General features: G+C 37.9%; 1 protein-coding gene across 1 annotated transcript; it reads left to right on the top strand.

Moving 5' to 3' along the window:
• The first annotated feature begins 14,914 nt into the window (after nucleotides 1-14,914).
• On the top strand, nucleotides 14,915-18,033 carry LOC110697701 (pentatricopeptide repeat-containing protein At4g02750-like). The gene is made up of 2 exons (XM_021875081.1): nucleotides 14,915-17,055; nucleotides 17,512-18,033. The coding sequence occupies exon 1, from the start codon at nucleotides 15,148-15,150 to the stop codon at nucleotides 16,339-16,341; it is 1,194 nt and encodes a 397-aa protein (XP_021730773.1). The 5' UTR covers nucleotides 14,915-15,147; the 3' UTR covers nucleotides 16,342-17,055; nucleotides 17,512-18,033.
• Nucleotides 18,034-20,469: the final 2,436 nt, after the last annotated feature.

Consider the following 20,469-nt stretch of genomic DNA (forward strand, 5'->3'; position numbering starts at 1 on the left):
GCTCGGTTTCGACGCCCTAGGATCGATATCCAACGTCTGTATTCGTAAAACTCCGTCGACTCATTAAATCCTTCGGATTAATTCGTCGTCTCGGATCGGTTGTTCGATTGGGTTCGACCCAAAGGGTTCAGTTAAGATTAAGGTGTAATATTAATTATACCTTAATATTACTAATCGGAAGCGACCTCCACCTAGGCATTCCGATCACTTGACTTTACTGAAGAAATTAGCTCTTTAATATTTCCGAACCCTCTATCGGAATAATACACTTGTTGGAAGGACACCATTCCGTTCATCAGACGCCTCCCTTCTGGCGCACCTTAACTATTCCTGCTTCCTGGCATAAGGCTTTTTCAGCCCCTCCGCTCGCAGCATTGTCTACATGTATACAAACGGGGTTAGAAGAGCAGCCAGAAATGCACATGGAAAAAATTAAGTATAACTACAATACCTCAGCCAAGTTGGCCAGGATGCAGTCAACATTTAACGCGTGTATTCCCGGGATGGCCTCCTTATCCTTCTTAGAGACGGCCTTTAGTATGGCCTTGAAGTACTGCTGCACATCCGGCCACCAGGGGGATAGATCTGCACCAGAAAGAGATGGTGAGAAAGCTTCATATGCTCCTCCAATGGATTATCGGCTGCTAGAGGAACCTTCTAACTAAAGATGAGAGTGTGACTTGACCCGCATGGGCCATCCAAGCTCAAGAGAGTTGAAAGGGTCAGCTGTACCTTGGGATTGAGGCTGAAAGCTCAAGTTACCTACAGCTGCTGCAAAATCGCTTGTAGCTTTGGGTGGCTAGCCACTCTTCAGTGCCTCAGAGGCACCCCGGCTGTTGACGCGAGATCAAACCCAATACCGAAATTTCTTATGCTCTTTCCCCTAACAGTCAGATGGCCTTTTCCAAGCGGAACCCTAGAAGCCGTCTGAGCAGAGGCTGTCTTTTGAGACTTGTTGGAGCCGGTATGCGGCCTCACCCTCTGGTATTGGTTTGATCATCTTGGAAAAAGATCAAGGAGCTTTGCTTCCATCTTGAAAAGTACCAGATAATAAGTACACAGTCAGTGCAAGACAAAAATAATGCAGACGGTTAAAACCGTTTGTATACTTAAAAATTAAATTTGGGGAGTAAAGGGGCAAGGGCAGGCGTTTATACCTTGCCATTAGCCGCCAGAGCATCTATTTTCTTCTCCGCATTCTCTTTGCGGATGTCCGCTGCTGAGCGAGCAGGCGTCTTGTCTTCTGGGAGCATCCTTAAGGCGGTTTCTACAAAAGTCACCGTCTGTTAGATTATCATGCAAAAATCACAAGTAAAAGACAACTAAGATGGCTTAATATTGCCGGTTGCATGTACTACGTACGTTTGTCAAATTTGGTGCTTAGCCCACAAGCGGAAAAAAATGCCTGATCTTTCAAGAACTCATGTTTGGATACCCAGTTCTTAGGTACAATTATTAACTCCCCGGTTGAGAAAGCGGTGGTGGTGAGTTCAAAAAAACCTGCCTCAATTATTTTCTCATAGTCCTCATCCGGGACTTGGGGAAGCTTGCATTTCTGCCCCAGCAAGTCTGGTTTCCGGTTGTATGTGCGCAGTTCTTGGTTCTCTCGTTTCTTGGGGGCAGAAACCAAATAGAACCGTTTCTTCTAGTCTGACCACTTAGACGGTTTGTCTAGGGTCATCAGGTACTTAGGGTAGGTGGTTAGGGTATACCAAGCCCTCCACCCGCCTAGGCTGCGGCTTAGATAATGCATGTTGGCAAAGGCCTCCCAGCCGGGATGGAGACCCTGCATCTCAAAGGCGGCGATGTAGCCCAAGATGTTAACCCTAGAATTAGGGGTTAACTGCCACACGCCTAGGCCATATCCTCGCAGGATTGCCTTTATTGTATCATGGAGATGGAAGAGGAGTCCAGCTAAAAAGGCCGCCTCATAGCAGCCAAAATATTTATCGGTGTTGGGCTGGTCATCATTCCTGGCTATGGTTCCCAACTTAGGTGGCACCCGGACGGTATATCCCTCCCCAAGGGAACGTTGAAGGAAGAAGGTTTCCACGTGCCTCCCCATATTCACCCTGTCTCTTGCAGAGACATGGATCTCAAACGGATCTCCTTTATTAATCTAGGTTGGCCTCTCCTCTTATTCACTATCCACAACTGGGGATAGTAAGCTGCTGCTTTCTTCAGAAGTAGAGGTGGTCACACTACCGTCTCTCTCAGGGGATGTTTCACCCGCCTCCTCAGAACCAGATTTAGAGACAGTTTCTTCACCGTCTCCGTTATCAGATCCCACGATCCCATCACTAGGAGTGCTGGGGGTACCCCTAGGAGATCCCCTTTCCATCTCTACCTGTTCCTCCTCAGGCGGTACTTCTTCCGTGTTCTCCTCCCCATACTCTAGATCTACAGCCGTCCATCTAGTCCGAGCCATAGTGTCCTGCACAGACACGAAGACAATCGGATTGGGAGATGAGCAAGAGTGATCCCAGTACCCAGAGGCAGTACCCCCAGTCCTAGACTCAGCCCTACCAGGGGACCGACTGCCTTCTAAATTATGGTGTGCCGTGTGTGCTGTTGGTGAATCCATTTATTGGGAAATATGTACACAAACGAAAATATATGAAAGAACTGAGAAGAGGGGAAATGGTACCCCTAAGGTGTGCTGAAATATAGTTAGGCGTTGCCTGGCTGATCTAGCAAGCAAAAATCAGAATTGCTTGCAAAAGGCACATACGGTTGACCGGACGTACCCCCTTGAAAAGGAAGAATTCTTGCAAACAGTACAGACTGTTCTCTAACTTTCCTGTCTGATAAAACACAGACGTTTCACCGTTTGTATCTGGTGGGCAAAAGCAGGCAATTTGCTTGAATGTATACAGGTTGTTGTAAGACTCTGTCTCTCTAAAAAGCAGCTGACTCTCTCTCTAAGTTTTTGGAAATGTCCAAAAATGGGAAGGGTAAAAAGCTATTTAAGGAAGGGTAATTCAAGGGGCATCCTCGTAATTTTTGTGGAAGACAAATGGTTAAAACCGTTCGCCAATAACCGAGTGACAAATGTCACAGATGACACATGGCACGCCACGTCACACCTGTGAGGGGCAAATGTTTTGGGTAAAAATACCCTAGGCTGCGTGGACCAATCAACTAGTGACACGTGTCACCTTAAGAGAGGTTCAAAGGAACCAATCCTCTCTTGTCACGTGGCACACCCAATCATTGGGAAAAATACGGCCTTCCTGGCCCAATTCTCGAGATAGCCCACCATTCTTAGGTTCCCGTAACCTAGGATGGGGGCACGCATTTCGAGACCCTATAAATAGGGAGATGTTCCCACCTGGGAGCACATTCAGAAATATTCACAAAAAATAGAGCAATCATTAATTGTAGATATTCTCTCGGAATCAGAGAAGACACTTTACTTTCCGCACTTTTACAGACTCCATACACGTTCTAACTTGACCGTCAGAGGCGGAACTCCAACTAACAGGAGTCTCTGTTGTTTTGCAGGTACAAGCGCCTAGAATCCAATCTTGGTGTTGTAACTCTCCCGAGGGATACAGAAACCCCAAAACAATGGCGATATTAGGTGCTAAATTAGCCCTAAATCCTTCATAACTCCATATTAGAAAACCAAGCCTACTGGTGAGGTGATAGGATATGGAAAAAGGGGGTTTAGTTGCATTTGCATTTTATTTTTATCTAATGTATTAAAATATAAAAATTTAATGCATTCATGTGTTTTTGCAAAATATATATTAAAAATAATTTCCTTCTTAAGGTGAGTTTAAAGACCTAAGGAAGTAAGAGTTTATGTAAATAATGTTCAAGAATAACTAACTTACTATGTCCTAAAGATTGCCAATTTAACATATTTTACATCCTGAATCAGCTCCCTTTTTTAGCTCAAATTATAGAATTTTTCAAGAGCTTTCCAACCGTATCTCACAATAATTTTTGCGAATTGTCTATGATGTTTTATGAATTATTTTAAGAAACTAATGGTGTTAAATTATTTTAAGAAACTGATGGTGTCAAGGAACCTACATTACACTATATTATGTAATTTTAATTTATAAGTTTTAATTGTTAAGTGCTATTTTTAAGAAAACTTAATTTTATCTAAAGATGACTTTAGAAATAAAAGTTTTATTTAGAACTTTAATTTTGTAATTTTATTTTAAGATGATTTTAAAAAAAAAATTATAATCTCATCTAAAGATGATTTTAGAAACAAAAGAGTTCTAAGGAACTTACTTTTATATTAAGATGACTTTAGAAACAAAAGACATTTTAAGAAACTTTAATTTTATTTTATGACGATTTTAGAAATAAAAGTCTTTTATAATTTTGTGAACATTTTATTTCAAATCCTTTTGTAACACAAGAATGAATCATAACATTACATGTTTGTTTAAATGATTTATGATAATTAATATAAGTTAATGGTCTCATTTCCAAACATGAGGTTAAGATTAATTATTTAGTTGTATAAGGTTGTAACAATTATTCATCTCCAATAAAAATAAACCTTTATCCCATTATAATTCCCTGATGGATTAATTGACAATCGTATATGATTAAATAGTTTATTGTTCCCTTTTATTTGGAAGTAAGACCTTGACAAGTGTCGTGTTTTAGTTGGCCAATTCCATTAGCCTAAACACATAACTCGTAATACATTACAAAAATTAACCTCAAGTGATTTTAAACTCAAAGTGGGATTATATAGTGAACCCTTATCATTTCACTCCAAAAATACCTTGACCCACTAAAAAGTCTTCAATTGGGACGCATTTGTTGAATTATCTTGTTCAAAGGACATTTTTGGTAATCACTAATTGGGGTGATTTGCCTCAACCTAGGTGGTTCATTTTACTTTTATGAGTAAATCCGTCAAAGATCACTAAAATTCCACTTACAAAAATGACGCTTATGTCAACTACCCAAATTAAAAACCCAATGGAATTGCTTATTTAAAACATGACATCTGTTCGAACTACGATGGTTTTGATCCATGAGTGGATTCAAATCCCACTATGGTTGGTACGTAGTGCAACTTCGGTGCTCAAACCTACCTTATACTAATTATTACTCCCTCTCTTTCATAATGTTAGTCCAATATACTATTTTAGAGGTTTCAAAAATATCTATCCATATAGAATATGTTCCATTTTTAACTTAATTTTTTTTGGAATTAATTGGTTGTGGATTGATGACATTGACTCTAAGTAAGGAAATATTTACCTTGAATTATGCATTATGACTTATGCTTTCCCAAAAAAAAATCAAAAAAATTAAATAAGGTAAACTAATTATGAATTATTTTGTACTTTAATGTTAGATTCCAAATATCTTTCTTTTCTTATTTTATGTGATTAATTCCATATGGGACTAACATTATGAAACGGAGGAAGTATATCATTTTGTGTGATTAACATTCCTAATAGTTTGATATTATCTATTATACCTGTAATAAACTCTTTTTTAAACAACGCAATAGTAAGAGCCCGTTCTTTAGAGCGGAAGAGAAGACGAGTTCCAGACGTTCGACTCTCTTAACTTAAATCCCAAACCCAAGACTGAGGCTTATTTCTTTTTTTTTTTATGGAGTTAGTAGTTAACTTTTAGTTTTGTTTCTAGAAATTGACCGTTTTAAAATCCATCCTTATTCGGGTAAAAATAAGATGGTGACTCTAAGTTTTTCATTAAAAGTCTTATCAGGCATCTAAGTGGAACCTCTATAGACCAACTTAGTGACCAATAAAAACCAAGTACCACAACGGAGCAGGCGTACAGGTCATTGAAATTAATAGCTTCTCCAAGACTCTCAGCTGCCTCGTCCGCCTGATTGGCACCAAATTGTTGCTCGGCGCCTCGCTCCCAAGTGCTCATGGCTGATTGAAGCTCAGATGCCAGTACTGCATCAAGTTGCTCGGCCTCAATCGAGATTTTCCCCTTTTAACCCAGACAAGGTTCAGATTGAGCAACCGCCTCGGGAATCAAGGGACCCTTGCCCTTAGCCTTCCTCTTGGCCTCGAGGGCCGCCTGAACCTCCTACGAAGGTTCCTCAATCAATAGGTGCTTGGCCAGACCAGCTGAGCTGGGTTGTCGCAAGCTTCCTCCTTCCAAATTCTATGCTGCCGCTGTGGCCTCTTGGAACTTAGAAGGTGGTTGTTTAGAAGAAAGATGATCGGACGGCCTGTCCTACCTAGTATGTTGTGAGGGACCTCCTTCAATATTTTGGGCAGCCACATTGGCCACGCCCCTCTACACCAGCACCTCTGGCCGCCCCATTCAAGTTAGTAATTCGGTCAGAAAAATGGTGGTTGGCCTCATTGATCGCCTCTAGGTAATACCAATAACCCTTGAGGGAAAAAGGAAAATCCTTTGGGCCTTTAAGGAGGAAGATGAGGCGGTCCCTTCCACCTGCATATGAGCCAATACCACTGCTCACCTCTTCTTTGTCCATGTCCTCAGAATGTAGAGGAACAAGTGGGTTTATCAGACGCCCGTCAGCATCCCTAGCTACCCCTCTTTGGTACGTCTCTCTAGTTCTAGCCATGTTTGACTGTGTGAACAGAGAATAATGGCTGGGGGTAAGCTGCATGAAAGGAATAGTGTCCTTCCAACAAGTGTATTCTTCCGATAGAGGGTTCAGAATTATTACGGAGCTAATTCTTCAGTAAGGTCAAGTGACTAGGTGGAGGCCGCTTCCGCTCAGTAATATCAATGTACAATTGATGTTACAGTTTAATCTTAACTGAACCCTTCGGGTCGAACCCAATAGAACCACCGATCCGAGACGACGAATTAATCCGAAAGGATTTAATGAGTCAGCAGATTTTTACGATTACGGACGTCGAATCGAGCCTAGGGCGTCGAGACCGAGCTTCGTAAAATCACAAGCGACAAGTACGAATGTAGCCGTAGCACCACAATGGTCTAACCATGTGGATGCTAGGCTAGTTCGAGCTAGCATGCACCTAGCATGGCTAGGCGCAAGCCTAAGCACACTAGGTGTGCTAGGCGCACCATCGCAAGCTCAAGGCGCACCATCGCAGCCTAGAGGCACCATCGCAGCCTAGGCGTGCACATGGCAGCCTATTGCAAAGCACCACAAGCCCCAGGCAGCCCATCGCAGCTAGCAGCATGCTAGCCTGGGTGTTTGGGTGCGCATGGCAGGCTATCGCAGCACCATAGCACCACGCATAGCACCATCGTCGTGCTAGGCACATGCGTGTGTGCATGTGCGTGTGCACCATCGCCCAGCAGCACGCAACTGTGTGCTTGTGTGCGTGCCTTCGCATGGCAGCACCAAGCACAGCGAGCTAGCAAGCAACGCTGGCCTTGCGTGTGTGGGCACCATCGCAGGCCACGCACCAAGCACAGCGCACCTATGTGTGTGCGTGCCTCGCACCAAGCATAGCAGTGCTAGGCACTGGCTGATGCGTGTGCGAGCGTTGCATAGTGCATGGTGCGTAGGGTGCTACGTGTGTGGTGCGTAGGATGATGCGAGGGAAGGGCCAGAGCTGGCTGTGGTAGCAATGGCGCGCAAGGAGAGTGTGCGTGGGCTTCTAGGGGCCAGTGTCAGCACTATGTGCTAGCAGCGCCCAGCGCCAGCACACAAGCACCAGCACCAGGCCAGCAGCAGCACGCACTGACTGGCTGGCTGGGTGCTGGGCAGCAAGGCACTGCTAGCTGGCACGCTAGCTGGCAGCCAGCTAGCCCTCCCTTAACCTGGTTTTGTGCAAGGTTGTGGGGACCAAATCAAGCCCTTTGGGGAGCAAGGCATATGGTCCCCCACCTAACCTTGGCCACCACTCCTTTGCATGAGAACATGCCATTTGTCGCAATATGATTAACTTGATTATTTATTTAATTTGGAAATTAAATAAATGATTGATTTTCAACACTCCCACATTTGTGGCGGATGAAAAACCAAGGGTTCATTTCCCTATAAATACCATGCTTGGGTATTGAGAAATGAACAACCTTGAGTGGAATTAAAAAGGCAACTCTAAGTAAGAGTAAACCTCTAATTCGTAAAACTCATAGTTATTTTGTCTGGGTCTTGACTAACCTTCAAGACTTAGGACGCTCGGGTTGGGTTGAGGGTACGATCCGTCGGAGATCTCGTGTTTTCGGGATTTTGGAGTAAGGGCTCTTTGGGAGCGAAGCACGCGTCAAAGGTATAATTCTTGTTCTTAATCTTGTTTGATTAAGTTTAATATGCTTGTTAATTGTTTTAATTAAGGGGCGGGTCTTGGTGGGTTTCCTTCCGCGTAGTGTCGGGTCACTACGAAACCCTACACTGCAACGCACTGAAATCGAAGCCGCTCCAAATTGAGGAGGAGGAGGAGGAGTCCCCAACCGCTCTAGACTTCTCATTCCCAGGCGAACGGCGAGAGACTGACGAATCCGAATTATTTGCCAGTTCATGTTTAAAAATAAAACAAGTATATGAAAAGTAAAAGAAAGGAAGGAGAAAAGAAAAAACAGGGGTTACCTCTGTCCGTGACAAAAGACGGAAAACTCAAACTATGCGGCGGAGCTCTTGAAGACGAGTGAAGAAGATCACTTTCTTTCTCTAAAAGCTCTGACTTCTCTCTAGAAAACACAAAAATCCAAAGTTTTTTTACAAAGTCAAACAAGTCCAATATATAGGCAAATTTTATGGGGGTAAAATGGTAAAACCAGTTTTTCCGCTAAGAAGAACAAACGTATCCTTTTTATAATATTTAACAAAGAAGCTCAAACGGTTATTAGACCATTCCTTAATAATGGAAAAGATGTCAAACAGTTATTAAGACAGTTCGTCAATAGAAACGGCTACTTCAACAATCTTAATTATTTGGCCTAAAAAATGGGGGAGATAAGTGTCCCGCTTGATGAAAGACGGCATGTCAAGTCCAACTGTCCTTAAGTGGGTACCCTATTGAAAATGGATCGGGCGGCTGAAGGCGACCCGCCTTAATAAATGTGCTTCCCCAAAATCGGACGAATAGCAAAGTTCGCCTAGCCTTATGATTAAAAATGGCCTACTAAGTACTTGAATAGAGGTGTAAGAATGCCATTTTAGAGGAGGCGGCACGTGATGGTTGAGTCACCCCCAATGTTGAGGATAAAAATACCCCCACCATATGGTCCAATCCTAAGGAGACACATGTCCCAATAGGAAGATGACACGTGGTGATCCTAAGAAATTTCAGTAGGGTAAAAAGGCAACCATATCAAGTCCAATTACCAAGAGAGATGCCAAAACGGCACCCCCAAAGGACACTTGTCCACACTTGATTGCACAGCCAATCAGCGCCCACAATTCTAGGTCACAAAACCCTAGGAGAGCACACATTCCCACCCCTATAAATACCCTAATCATTTATAATGGAGGGGGGGTTGAGACATTGCATTTAAGGCACTATTAATTTCTAATTACTCTAACTTCTATATACTTTCTCTCTCTAAAACCCTCCGTTTTCATGTTACTAACTTAATCGTCGGAGGCGAATATTCCAATTACGGAATATTCGTTGTTTTGCAAGTGTCTACGGCCGTCAGAGTGTTATTGAAGATTTGTATCCTGAGGGAATCTCAAATAACCCCGAAAAACTTATGATTCATGATTTAAATTTATTAATCTTTTTTTTTCAAAATTTTAATAAATTTCGTCAATAATATGTTGGTAATTTTTTTTTAGTTGCTTTCCTAGATAACTTTTTTTTTGGTGCACTCGAGGAGCTAATTCCCACTATTTTCCTAGCTAACTATCAATGCAATTGTAATTATTTTTAATCAATCTTATTTGTAGTTATTTTTTATAATCTTAACTAATATATATATCCTTTTAATAATCCAAAGAAAAAAAAACAACTACAGCACATCTTAAACACGTATCAAAATAAAGATGCCAACATTCTTTTATCTACCATAAAATATAAACTCCTGCACAAACCAACAAAATTTGACCGTGTTTTTTGGTCCATAGCGGGCTTTTTGGGTTGAGTTGGAATATTGGCATTGATTTGAGGTTATTCAAACTTGCCTTTTGTTTTTTATATGGGTGGATCATGCTAGCGAGGCAAGCTATTTATGATCACCTCTAATGGATATACATACATAGACTAATTAATTTTAGATTTTTTTATAGATTTTTAATTAATTTCTTTTATATTTTTGATAATGTCAATTTATTAATAAATTTCCTATCATTGTTATAGATTGTGCCAATTTGTGATTACATAAAGTCGATCATGAGCTATACTGCCTATATGACTAATTAAATTTGATTAAATTTTTTGATTTCCTTACAAAAAATTACTTTATAAAGAGTAGTTGAAATATTAAGTTTTTTTTTTTTACTTCTGTAAAAAGTTTAGTATAACTGTGCGTTTCACGGGACCTAAGCTAGTTCTATTGTATTTTAAACTCCCTCTTTGACTTGCTTTTTGTCTCAGTATTGAAGACCAACTTTATATGGGCTCAAACCTGCATTTGCACATATAGATGTATGACTAAAATAATTAGCCCATCTATGTAAATGGGTTCTTCCTCCAAGTAGGAGAGAAGAACTCCAACAAATCTCCCCCTCCCTTCTACGTGAGGGAGGAACTACGAACAACATGAAACAAACATGTCAATCTCCCCCTAAAGAGGAGTCTACATTACTCGCTTTTTTGCAAGTCTTCCGCTTGTCCTTAGGTATTGTACAATGCATCATTTTGGAGTCGATTTCATCACCATGAATCCAACAATAACAAAGATCACAACAACCTTCCACAACTAATTGTGCCATGTCTTTTGGAGGTGAGCTTATCAAACAAAACACCCCCTTACCCTTAGGTGTTTTCATGCCTATATATAACTTTACCAGATCAAACCAACGAGAAGAAGTCTCATGTAAGACACTAGTTTCATCTTGCTTGACTTTCACACTCTCTAGTCGGTGCATTTTGTTAACGTTCTAATAGATTTCACCATCTCCTCTCAAGCGAAGAACATGTGGTGGCTTACAAGAAATATGTTCAACAAGCAATGAACTCAGCACATCACCACTACACAAATTCACTTCTTTACTCCTATGATCAACACAATGATAAACAATACTAGGAGAAAGGGAATTACCATAAGGGAGGAATTTGACATTCTTCACCACCATGTGATCAAGCTTCTAACGTGGCAATAGAGGTAAACTTGGGACATTACTCTTCGCATATATATCTTAGCTTGCATCATGAAACAACCCTTTTTTTTTTTCTTCTTCGAACCTCAACCAATGTTACCTTCGGTGAGCTTTCATCGACCTTCATCAAAGTGACTAGCATGACTAAGAGATCATCATCAAACTTTTCGACAGAGATTAAATTAACATGGACATTTGGAAAATGTCTTACATTTCTGAGAGCCAACCTGCAACCATTGGATGTCTCTAAGTAGATAGTACCCAAGCGAATAGCCTAGGATACCGCTTGTCATTTCCTATCTTCACATAGTCAAAATCACCGCTAGTGTATGATGAGAAGAACTCCAAGTGTGAGGTGAGATGACACAATTACCCCAAATCAATAAACCAAAAACAATCATCACGCGAAATCTCAAGGCAAGTATCACCACTAAAAAACACAAATCATCACTAGTTGCAAAAGCCGAATTATTTCCATCATCTTCGTCATTCTTAGAATATTGTCCTTTAAGCTTTTCTTACCTTTCTCCACCTTTTGTTTTTCTTCGTCACGCTTTCATTTCCTAACTCAAATTTTTTTTGTTCGACTTATCACAATAGAAACAAATAACTTGTCCCCTTGTCTTCGGTCTTAGATCCCCCTGCTAGAATCAGAATCTTCATGGTCTCTAATCATGGTTCTTCCTCGACCTTATTTTTCAGCTACATAAGCCCCCAAATGATCAAAAGAGGATTTATGTTCCTTCCATTGGGCTTCTTCATTATTCATCGAAATTGACTTCATAGCCTCAACTCTTTTGTGAGCTTTGCTCCCAGAGCAGAGTTGCAAAGTGACACAACAAGAGTCTCCGAACTGTCGGACTATGATATAAGCGGAGTAATGCCTGTAGTTCATCTTCTAACACAAATTTCATTACAGACAACTGATTTACTAAACCTTGAAAATCACTTATATGTTTTATCACATTTTGACCATTCGAGTATTCTAACTTATCAAGTCTTCTCATGAGTAAGGCTTTGTTTGATGCATTCTTCTTCCCATATATAGACTCGAGCTTCTTCCACAAAGTGTAGGCACTAGCTACATGCTAGAAAGCATTCTAAACATTTTTTTATTTTACATTTCAAATTTCAAAATTGTAAAACTTTTAAATTTAAATTTCAAAAACACTAAACACAGGATCCATTTCAATAGCCAATCATATCATAATTTATAATATTATTAAAACTCAAAAAGACAACATTTACCGGCATGTGTCATCATTCTTTCCATATGATTTGGCGTCACATGAGCGTTATGTGTCACATTATGTGTCTTCAAGTACTCATCACCCTAAAACTTTTCATATGTGTAGCCTTCGTATTAAATTTTCTCATAAAATGTAACTCCTAATTAATATTGCATAATAATCTACAGTTTGATTTGTAAGGCATTAATCGATCACACACTAATCTTTATTAATTCCTTGTATGCTAATTTTCTGAATTAAATACAAGTTAAGTAATTATACAAAGTACAATAATATTTACATAAATTATTATTTTATAATGTTAAGTAAAATGAATAAACACTAGCACCCATTATTCTTAAATTTATTATTATATTTTTATACTCCCTCCGTGTTTTAATAAATATTACACTTATCAAATGCAGCCGTATTTTAATAAGTGTTACACTTCTTTTTTTTCTTTTATTGGCAAAAACCTATATAATAATATTATATCTTTGAGAGTGAGGGATAGCTCAACTGGTTAGAGCTCTCCTCCCGATTCCAAGTAATCTTAGGATCTATTCTCCTCACTTGCCCTTGTGGCTCTCTAGATACCAAAAAAAAAAAAAAAAAAAAATTATATCTTTCTCCTTTCATGATCCCCACCCGAACCCAATACTACTTTTTTTTTTTTATTATTTATTTCCTTTCACATTCATTACTTTTTAATAAACTATTGACCCCACTATCTTTCTTTTAAAAAAATTTAATACTCTAAGCACCCCACTTACCTCTTATTTTATTTAAGTTAATTAAATTGCCTAAAACTATATGTCGGACAAAATTTAACAATTATTAAAATACGGAGGGAATAAACATATTTTTGAAGGAATTTTATAAATATTGTTGAACACAAACCTCCTTAATTTAATTATAATCAAACTTACAAATTTATACTTCCACTTTTTTTTTTTTTTTTTTATTATTATTATTATTTTTTAAACCTAGAGTTGGATTTGTACATTTTCCAAGACATAACTTTGACCATTAATATCTTTAATTAGATGTTAGTAAAAATTATGAAAAAATTAATTTATAAAAGTAGACATTATGACAAATCCAACAACATATTATATGATCATATTTATATTTAATCATGAAGGTAGTATTTTATTATGGTGTAGGATCCCTGGAAGGCCTTTTGCTAACACTCACCCAAGAATCTCCCAGAAAGAAATAAGGGGTCGGAGTTTAGACCGCTCACAGTGATCCAGATATTGAGAATTTCGAGAGTTTGTTAAATCTTTACAAGGAAAACCTAAACTTGAACATTAACTCATTAGAAGCTACAAATTGGCGGTTCTTGGACGGTTCAAGCTAAGGAACTTGGTGTCCAGTACAAGCTCAAGTTCCGAATCACTCTACTTACTCTACTTAGTGGTTGTTAATTAGCTTTTGCTTGCAAGTTTTAACCTTTCACTTGAAAGGGTTTTTCTTGGTTTAAGCACTTATGATTAATTTTATTTATTTTAAGAATTATAGACGAAGTAGAATTAGTTTTCTTATTCTATCTGGGGTACTTGGGGCTAAAGGCTATGGACTTGTCCTAGTCCCATTAGACTTAGAATTAGTTAGTTTTTAGTGTATAAATAGTTGTAATTTCATGACTTTTAGATACAGAATTTTTCAAATTAATAAATCAAAGTATTTGTTTGTTTTGCAATCAAAACATTCGTTTCTTGAAGCTGGTTATTAAGTTCTTTAAGCTTTGTTTAAGTTCATTAATTAAGGGGTGGTGTGACCTTTAACTTAATTAATCTACTTGTCTTCTTGTTTAATTCTTGGTGGATGAATCCTATAGAGAATTAGGCTTGAATTATCCTTGTGTGTGTTTAAGTTTCTTGAACATACGCATCACACAGTATATATAATGGTAAAAAAGTTAAGTCAATGATGACATATGAATAGTAAAAAATCCCAACTCTAGCTTATAAAAAAACGAAGGGAGTAATGATTTGAGGCATGGCTCGAGTCAATCAATCAATAACATAATACTAAAACAGACGCCACGAATGACATGTGTCAGTTCTTCGTGTAGTTTTTTTTCCCTCCAAAAACTCCCTTTCCCTTTTTAGCTATATCTTCTTTGAGAATTTTAGTATATTATAATTGTTATAATATTATTCCTAGTTTTTTATACGTATATTTTATAAAAATTGATCAAATATAATTAAATCGGGGTTATTATTCTTGCCCATTAAGTGTAATACATAATTTTAAATACTTATTTGGTTAATAAAAAAAAATGATACTAATTTATCATTGAATTTTTTAAACACTCATATGACTGGTCTAACATGTAGTTTTAATATAATTATTTGTCTAATCGACTCTTTCGCTATAATTCATGTTTCATTTCATTATATATGCAAAATAAGAAGGTACGAGTAATAAATATATTAAAGTTGTATTTTATCTATGTTAATTTTAATACATTTTTTTCTTTTATTGATTAAATGTAATGAAATTATTTTATCTATGTTAATTTTAATAAATTTTTTTCTTTTAATATGAATTTAAAAGTTCAAAGTAGTTGTCTATGTAAGCCTCACAAAAACATTGTACAACGTAGCCTTTTTGTTTTACAAGTGCAAAATGAAAAAAATAAATGCCTTTATACAAACTGATGATCAAATACACCTATACAACTAACATTTTATGAGTATAATATAAGTTTGCTCTGCAACTCAGAAACAGTCAATGTTGTTTCGAAATGGAATTTATACCAACTTCAAGAATATCCTTCTTCAACCCAAAACAACCATCAACAATGCTTATAACTCCATTATGCACCTTAACAACAGAGAAATGTCTTCTAATCCAACATTACAACCTTTTAATGATAACAACAAACATCATTTTCCCACCAATTTTACAAATACAAATAATGAAGATACAGTCTTATTGACTAAAAGAATATTGAATCTTTCCATTCGACGACAAATTGATCATGCTAAAGTGATTTTTGATAGTATTTTATGCAAGGATACGGTTGCTTGGAATGCCATGATTAGAGGGTATATGGAAAATCGAATGATTGATCATGCACGCCAACTGTTCGATGAAATGCCTGAAAGAGATAATGTTTCTTGGAATTCTATGATTATTGGGTATAGTAGAGGAAATATGATTCACATTGCATTGGAACTTTTTATATGTATGCCGGGTAAAGATGTTTTTAGTTGGACGGCAATGATTTCTGGACTTTGTATGGCGTCGTGTGTTAGTGATGCTTGGCGTTTGTTTAAGGAGATGCCAGAGCGTAGTGCTGTTTCTTGGGCTGCTATCATGTCAGGTTTTCAACAGAATGGGTTGGCGGCTGAAACTTTGATTTTGTTTAAGGAAATGTTGTTGGCTGGTGTTGAACCGAATTCTCACTCGTTTACTACTGCTTTGGCTGCTTCAGGAGATTTAGCAATGCTGTCAATGAGCAAGCAGGTTTACTTGCAACTTCTCAAAAGAGGGTATGAGAAGAATAGCCATATTGGAAATTCAGTTCTTTCGATGTTCATGAAATGTGGTAGCTATGATGATGCAAAGTGCGTTTTTAAGGGTTTAACTTATTGTAATCTTGTTAGTTGGAACTGTATGGTTACTGGTTATGCTCAACACGGTAATGTTTTAAACGCAATCATGACATTCCATCGGATGCAGAAAGACCAAGTGCTTCCTGACCGTATAAGCTTTTTGGGAGTTCTCCAGGGTTGTTGTTACTGTGGTTTAGTTGAAGAAGGAAAGCAATATTTCCAAAGCATGGAGAAGGATTATGGAATTATTCCTGGACCTGAGCATTATAGCTGCCTGACTGATCTTTTTGCACGAGCTGGGTTATTCAAAAAAGCAATACAGCTTGTCCTGGAAATGCCCTATGAACCAACACCTGTCTTTTGGTGATCAATTCTGAATGGTTGCAGGATTTGGGGAGACTCTGAGCTGGGTCTTTATGCTGCTGATCAGCTATGGAGACTTGAGTCTACTGAATCAAGGACCTTTCCCTTGACTGTCAATGTTCATGGTTCTGGCAGATTAAATGGTGTTCCTTTATTTCGGAGACAAATGAAAGAGCCGAAAACAAGGAAGGATATGGGCTTTAGTTGGGTAGAAATTAAGGGGAAGACATATCTTTTCACCTCCAGAGATGAGACCCATCTAGAAACGAATGAAAGTTATCAAACAATGGACTTATTAATCCATGACATTTGGGAGCATCTCAGAATTTGTAATCATGACCTACGTGCTATGAAATAAAACTTTGCATTATTTACATAATCTGAGCTTTATTGAATTTAGAATAGAAAGAATTTTGAGATTCTTTGCATAGCATTGAGAAAATGATGAAGCCTAGATATATCGACAATCCAATGTGGATGAAGTTATTTTGTAAGTTGGATGATAATTGTGTCCTGTCCATGAGGGTGTTCTCATCACCGCTAATTTTTGTGACTCCTCAAAGTAGCATGAGCTTCATATATGGTATCTTTTACATTACTAATTGATACAGTTAGTTCTGATATATGGTAAATAAAAAAAGCTCAAAAATGGGAGAGAAGCCGGGAAGTGAAGTCATTGTTTGAAGCTTTTATTCTGCAGCACTCACTCCTCTTTCAGGTACATTTTTCTTTAGGCTAATTCCAGTAGTTATTTGAATGTACTCGATACCGCTGCTTAGCTAGACTTTCTTTAATCTATTACGTCTTTATAGATTGTATCATTAAACTTGGGAAATTCCACTTCATTTTATAAGACAATTTTTCCTCACATACAACGTATCGCCTTTATTACCTTTTAAATGCTAGCTCTGGCATATTCTGAAGCCAGCATAATTACTAGTTCAAAATGGAATTTTTTCTGAGTCCCTAGGACTTAGAGAGCTAATTCTGCTAACCATCTTGCTTGGACATTCTAGAGTTATAAGCAGCTTATCACAGTGCATCAGATAGACAATAAAAGATCTAAAATTCAAATTAATATGTTTTTGACATTATGTTTTGTGCTTGTTATACCAATAGAATAGTGTGATATTTCATCGTTTCTATAACAACTTTATGACATCTTATGCAGCAGATTATGAGCAAAGGTGCTAATGCTAAGATGTGCTAGAAGTATCAAACCTCCCATTAAAGACCATCTCAGTTGATTGCAGCTGTTATTGTTATACATGTTTATTCTTTGTAAAAAAATTCCAATGGCAACATCAAGCAGTGAATTTGTTACTTTGTATTCGGTTGCAAATTAACATGTTATTTGCAAGTGTACACTCTGTTGATAGACACAGGACCACGGGGAAATTTTCCAATATGAAGTGTAATGCACTTCTTAGCTACTAACATTTATTGATTGGATTGTAGATTATTTTCTGCTTCTTTTTCAGGAATTGGGTTCGGAAAATGACAAGTTTCTCTGAAATTGCTACTGTTTCCATTCCTTCCTGTATAGATGATTAGGGTTTATATATTCAGACATGTAAAGGGGCTTACTTCTGAGGTTTTTGCTGAAAATTGCTACCGTTTCCATTCCTTCCTGTATAGATGATTTTTTCTATTGTACTCTTTGGCCTAAGAATTTGGGATTATATTGTCCGTCTCTTTCTATCTCTCCTATGATAATCTAATTTAAGGGCTTTATGTTGATATAAAAACTTGTTTGTTTAGATCTGATAGTACATTCGTTTTAAAGAGGTACGGAAATAAAACATGTACTTTGATGTCTACTAGAGTGATCTTGTCCCAATTTGAGTTAAAATGCCATGTTAGCTTTGTGGTCAATTGGTAGTTTTATTGTCATTCCATGAAGTTTAGAGTTTCATATGATATACGCAGCGATAATAATTTATTCCAAGCTTCCTTTTCTAACAAATTGATTTTAATATATGCTTTCATTATCTATGAAATTTTTGATGGGTAGTGTATACAATTGTAGTTGGTCTTGCTCTACAACTATTATGTCCATTATTATTGTTGTGTCGTTGTCTTAAGTATTAGCGATCTTTTGGAGCAAATGCTAATCAACATCTTGGACTTTGTCCTATGAGTGACCGGTCTAGAAGTTGACGTCAGTAATCTTGTGTGTTTTTGTCCAGTCTTTATTGTCTTTAAGTAGGTTTTATTTTCATACCTCCTCTTATTATGATAGATCGTGTACATTAAGTCGCGCATATTTATTTTCTCTGCATTTCGTACCTCATAATTTTGATCTGCTTTGCATTCTTCAGGCATCCAATGAAGCTCTAGCTGAACAAGATACCCTGGGAGAAATATTAATGCAAAGATAGCACTTTTAATGTGCAGATGTAGCAATTAATCGACTTTTTTCAAAGAAGCTGATATTATATATGGTTGCTGTTGTTTAGAGAATTGATTAATAATGTTAATCAAATTTCATCGCACTATGTTGGCGCCGATGAGAGCAGTTGTTAGAGTAGTGGAGAAACTCAGATGTGAATTTGCCTGATCAAATTTGTTGAATTGAAGGGACTGTATTGCTACCCCATTTGGGCCTTTAACTGTCCAAAGCCTGATGACAAAGTCCAAATCTCATGTTCAAGTCCAAAAGCTCCACCAGCCCAGCTCAACATTAAATAGGCCCAGCAAAGCGGTCCACATCCAAGAGTCCAAAGATCCAAACGGCCCAAGAGCCCCAAAGACTAAACACCAGTTGCATTTATAAAATAGCAACTGAAGGGCGAATCCCAAGGTAACAAATTTCTATCACAATTACTAACACTAATCTAAAATATCGTAAATACACCCTTTTCTCTCGAGTAAACTAACTTGGGCATCAAAAAGGGTATTCTCAAGCACTCCCCGAGCTTAGTTTTCAATATTTGTGTGCTAGTCAATGGTTCAAGATCAACATTATACACCCTTATCTTGAAGATTGTTTTATCTATGTCCCTTAATAAAAAGTAAGGAATGCTACTGTAGCTTATCTACAGTAACATTCCACATTTGCCCTTGGTTCAAGTGAATTTGTTGCTTGGCTCTCGTCTTGTCTTCTTCCTTTTCCTGAATCCCTCTCATTTTTCATTTCCTTGTGCGCTTTTTGCTAGAAATCGCTCCCATCCTTTCAATTTCTAGCATCCTCTCTCCTCTTTCTCTCTTAAGGGTCGTTTGGTTCGCACAGGGAAATCGGAATGGAATGCAGAAAGGGAATGCAGGAGAAAGGAAAGAAATTCCCCTAATCTGGGCAAGTTGTTTGGTTGTGCCTAGGAAACGGAATGAATTGTTCATTGATTCTTTTGCTGTTATTTGGTTCAAACTAGGGAATCAAACCAGGAATTTTTAAAATTTCTCATTTTTTCATGTAATAACCTGTTTTTATATAATAAGCACAAAAATAAGAAAAAAAAATATGTTCCTGTAACATGGAATAATAGACCTGTAAAATGAAAAAAAAAAGTGATATGAACAAACATTCAACATGCAAGTCAGGACAATGAAAGAGATCAACCTGACAATAATTTCCAATAAAAACGTGGTTACCTCACATTTCTTAGCTGAATCAACAAACAACAAATCAACAAACAAAAAAATCCCAAATAGAATGCGAATTCGTGAAGTAACAAATACGAATTCATGAACCCTAGAATTAAAAAACAAAACACAGAGAACCCTAAGAATACGAATTCAGAAGTAAAAAAATTCAACAAAAAAATTCGAATTCAACAAAATAAATCCCATAAAAACATACGAATTCGTGAAGACGAAAGAAATATGAATCCAATCAACAAAAAAAGCCGAAATGAAGAACACAAAAGAGAGGAAGGAGATGTGTGGGACAACAGGCGTACCTAATCGGCGTCGTCGTCGAAGTGGCCGGAGAAACAACGGCGGTGGCGGTGGCGGCGGCTACCTCAGCTCGAAGCTTCAAGTTAGGGTTTGAGAGAGAAGGGAGATGCGTGGCAAATAAAAATGGAGAGTGTGAATGACAAAAGATGCAAAACAAACACTTGCAAAGGTAATCATTCTCATTCCCTTTCCCATTACCGCGAACCAAACCGCCCCTTAATTTCCTACCCTCCAT

Source organism: Chenopodium quinoa, unplaced genomic scaffold (genome assembly GCF_001683475.1).
Source record: "Chenopodium quinoa cultivar QQ74 unplaced genomic scaffold, ASM168347v1, whole genome shotgun sequence".
In the NCBI taxonomy this organism is placed as follows: Eukaryota; Viridiplantae; Streptophyta; class Magnoliopsida; order Caryophyllales; family Amaranthaceae; genus Chenopodium; species Chenopodium quinoa.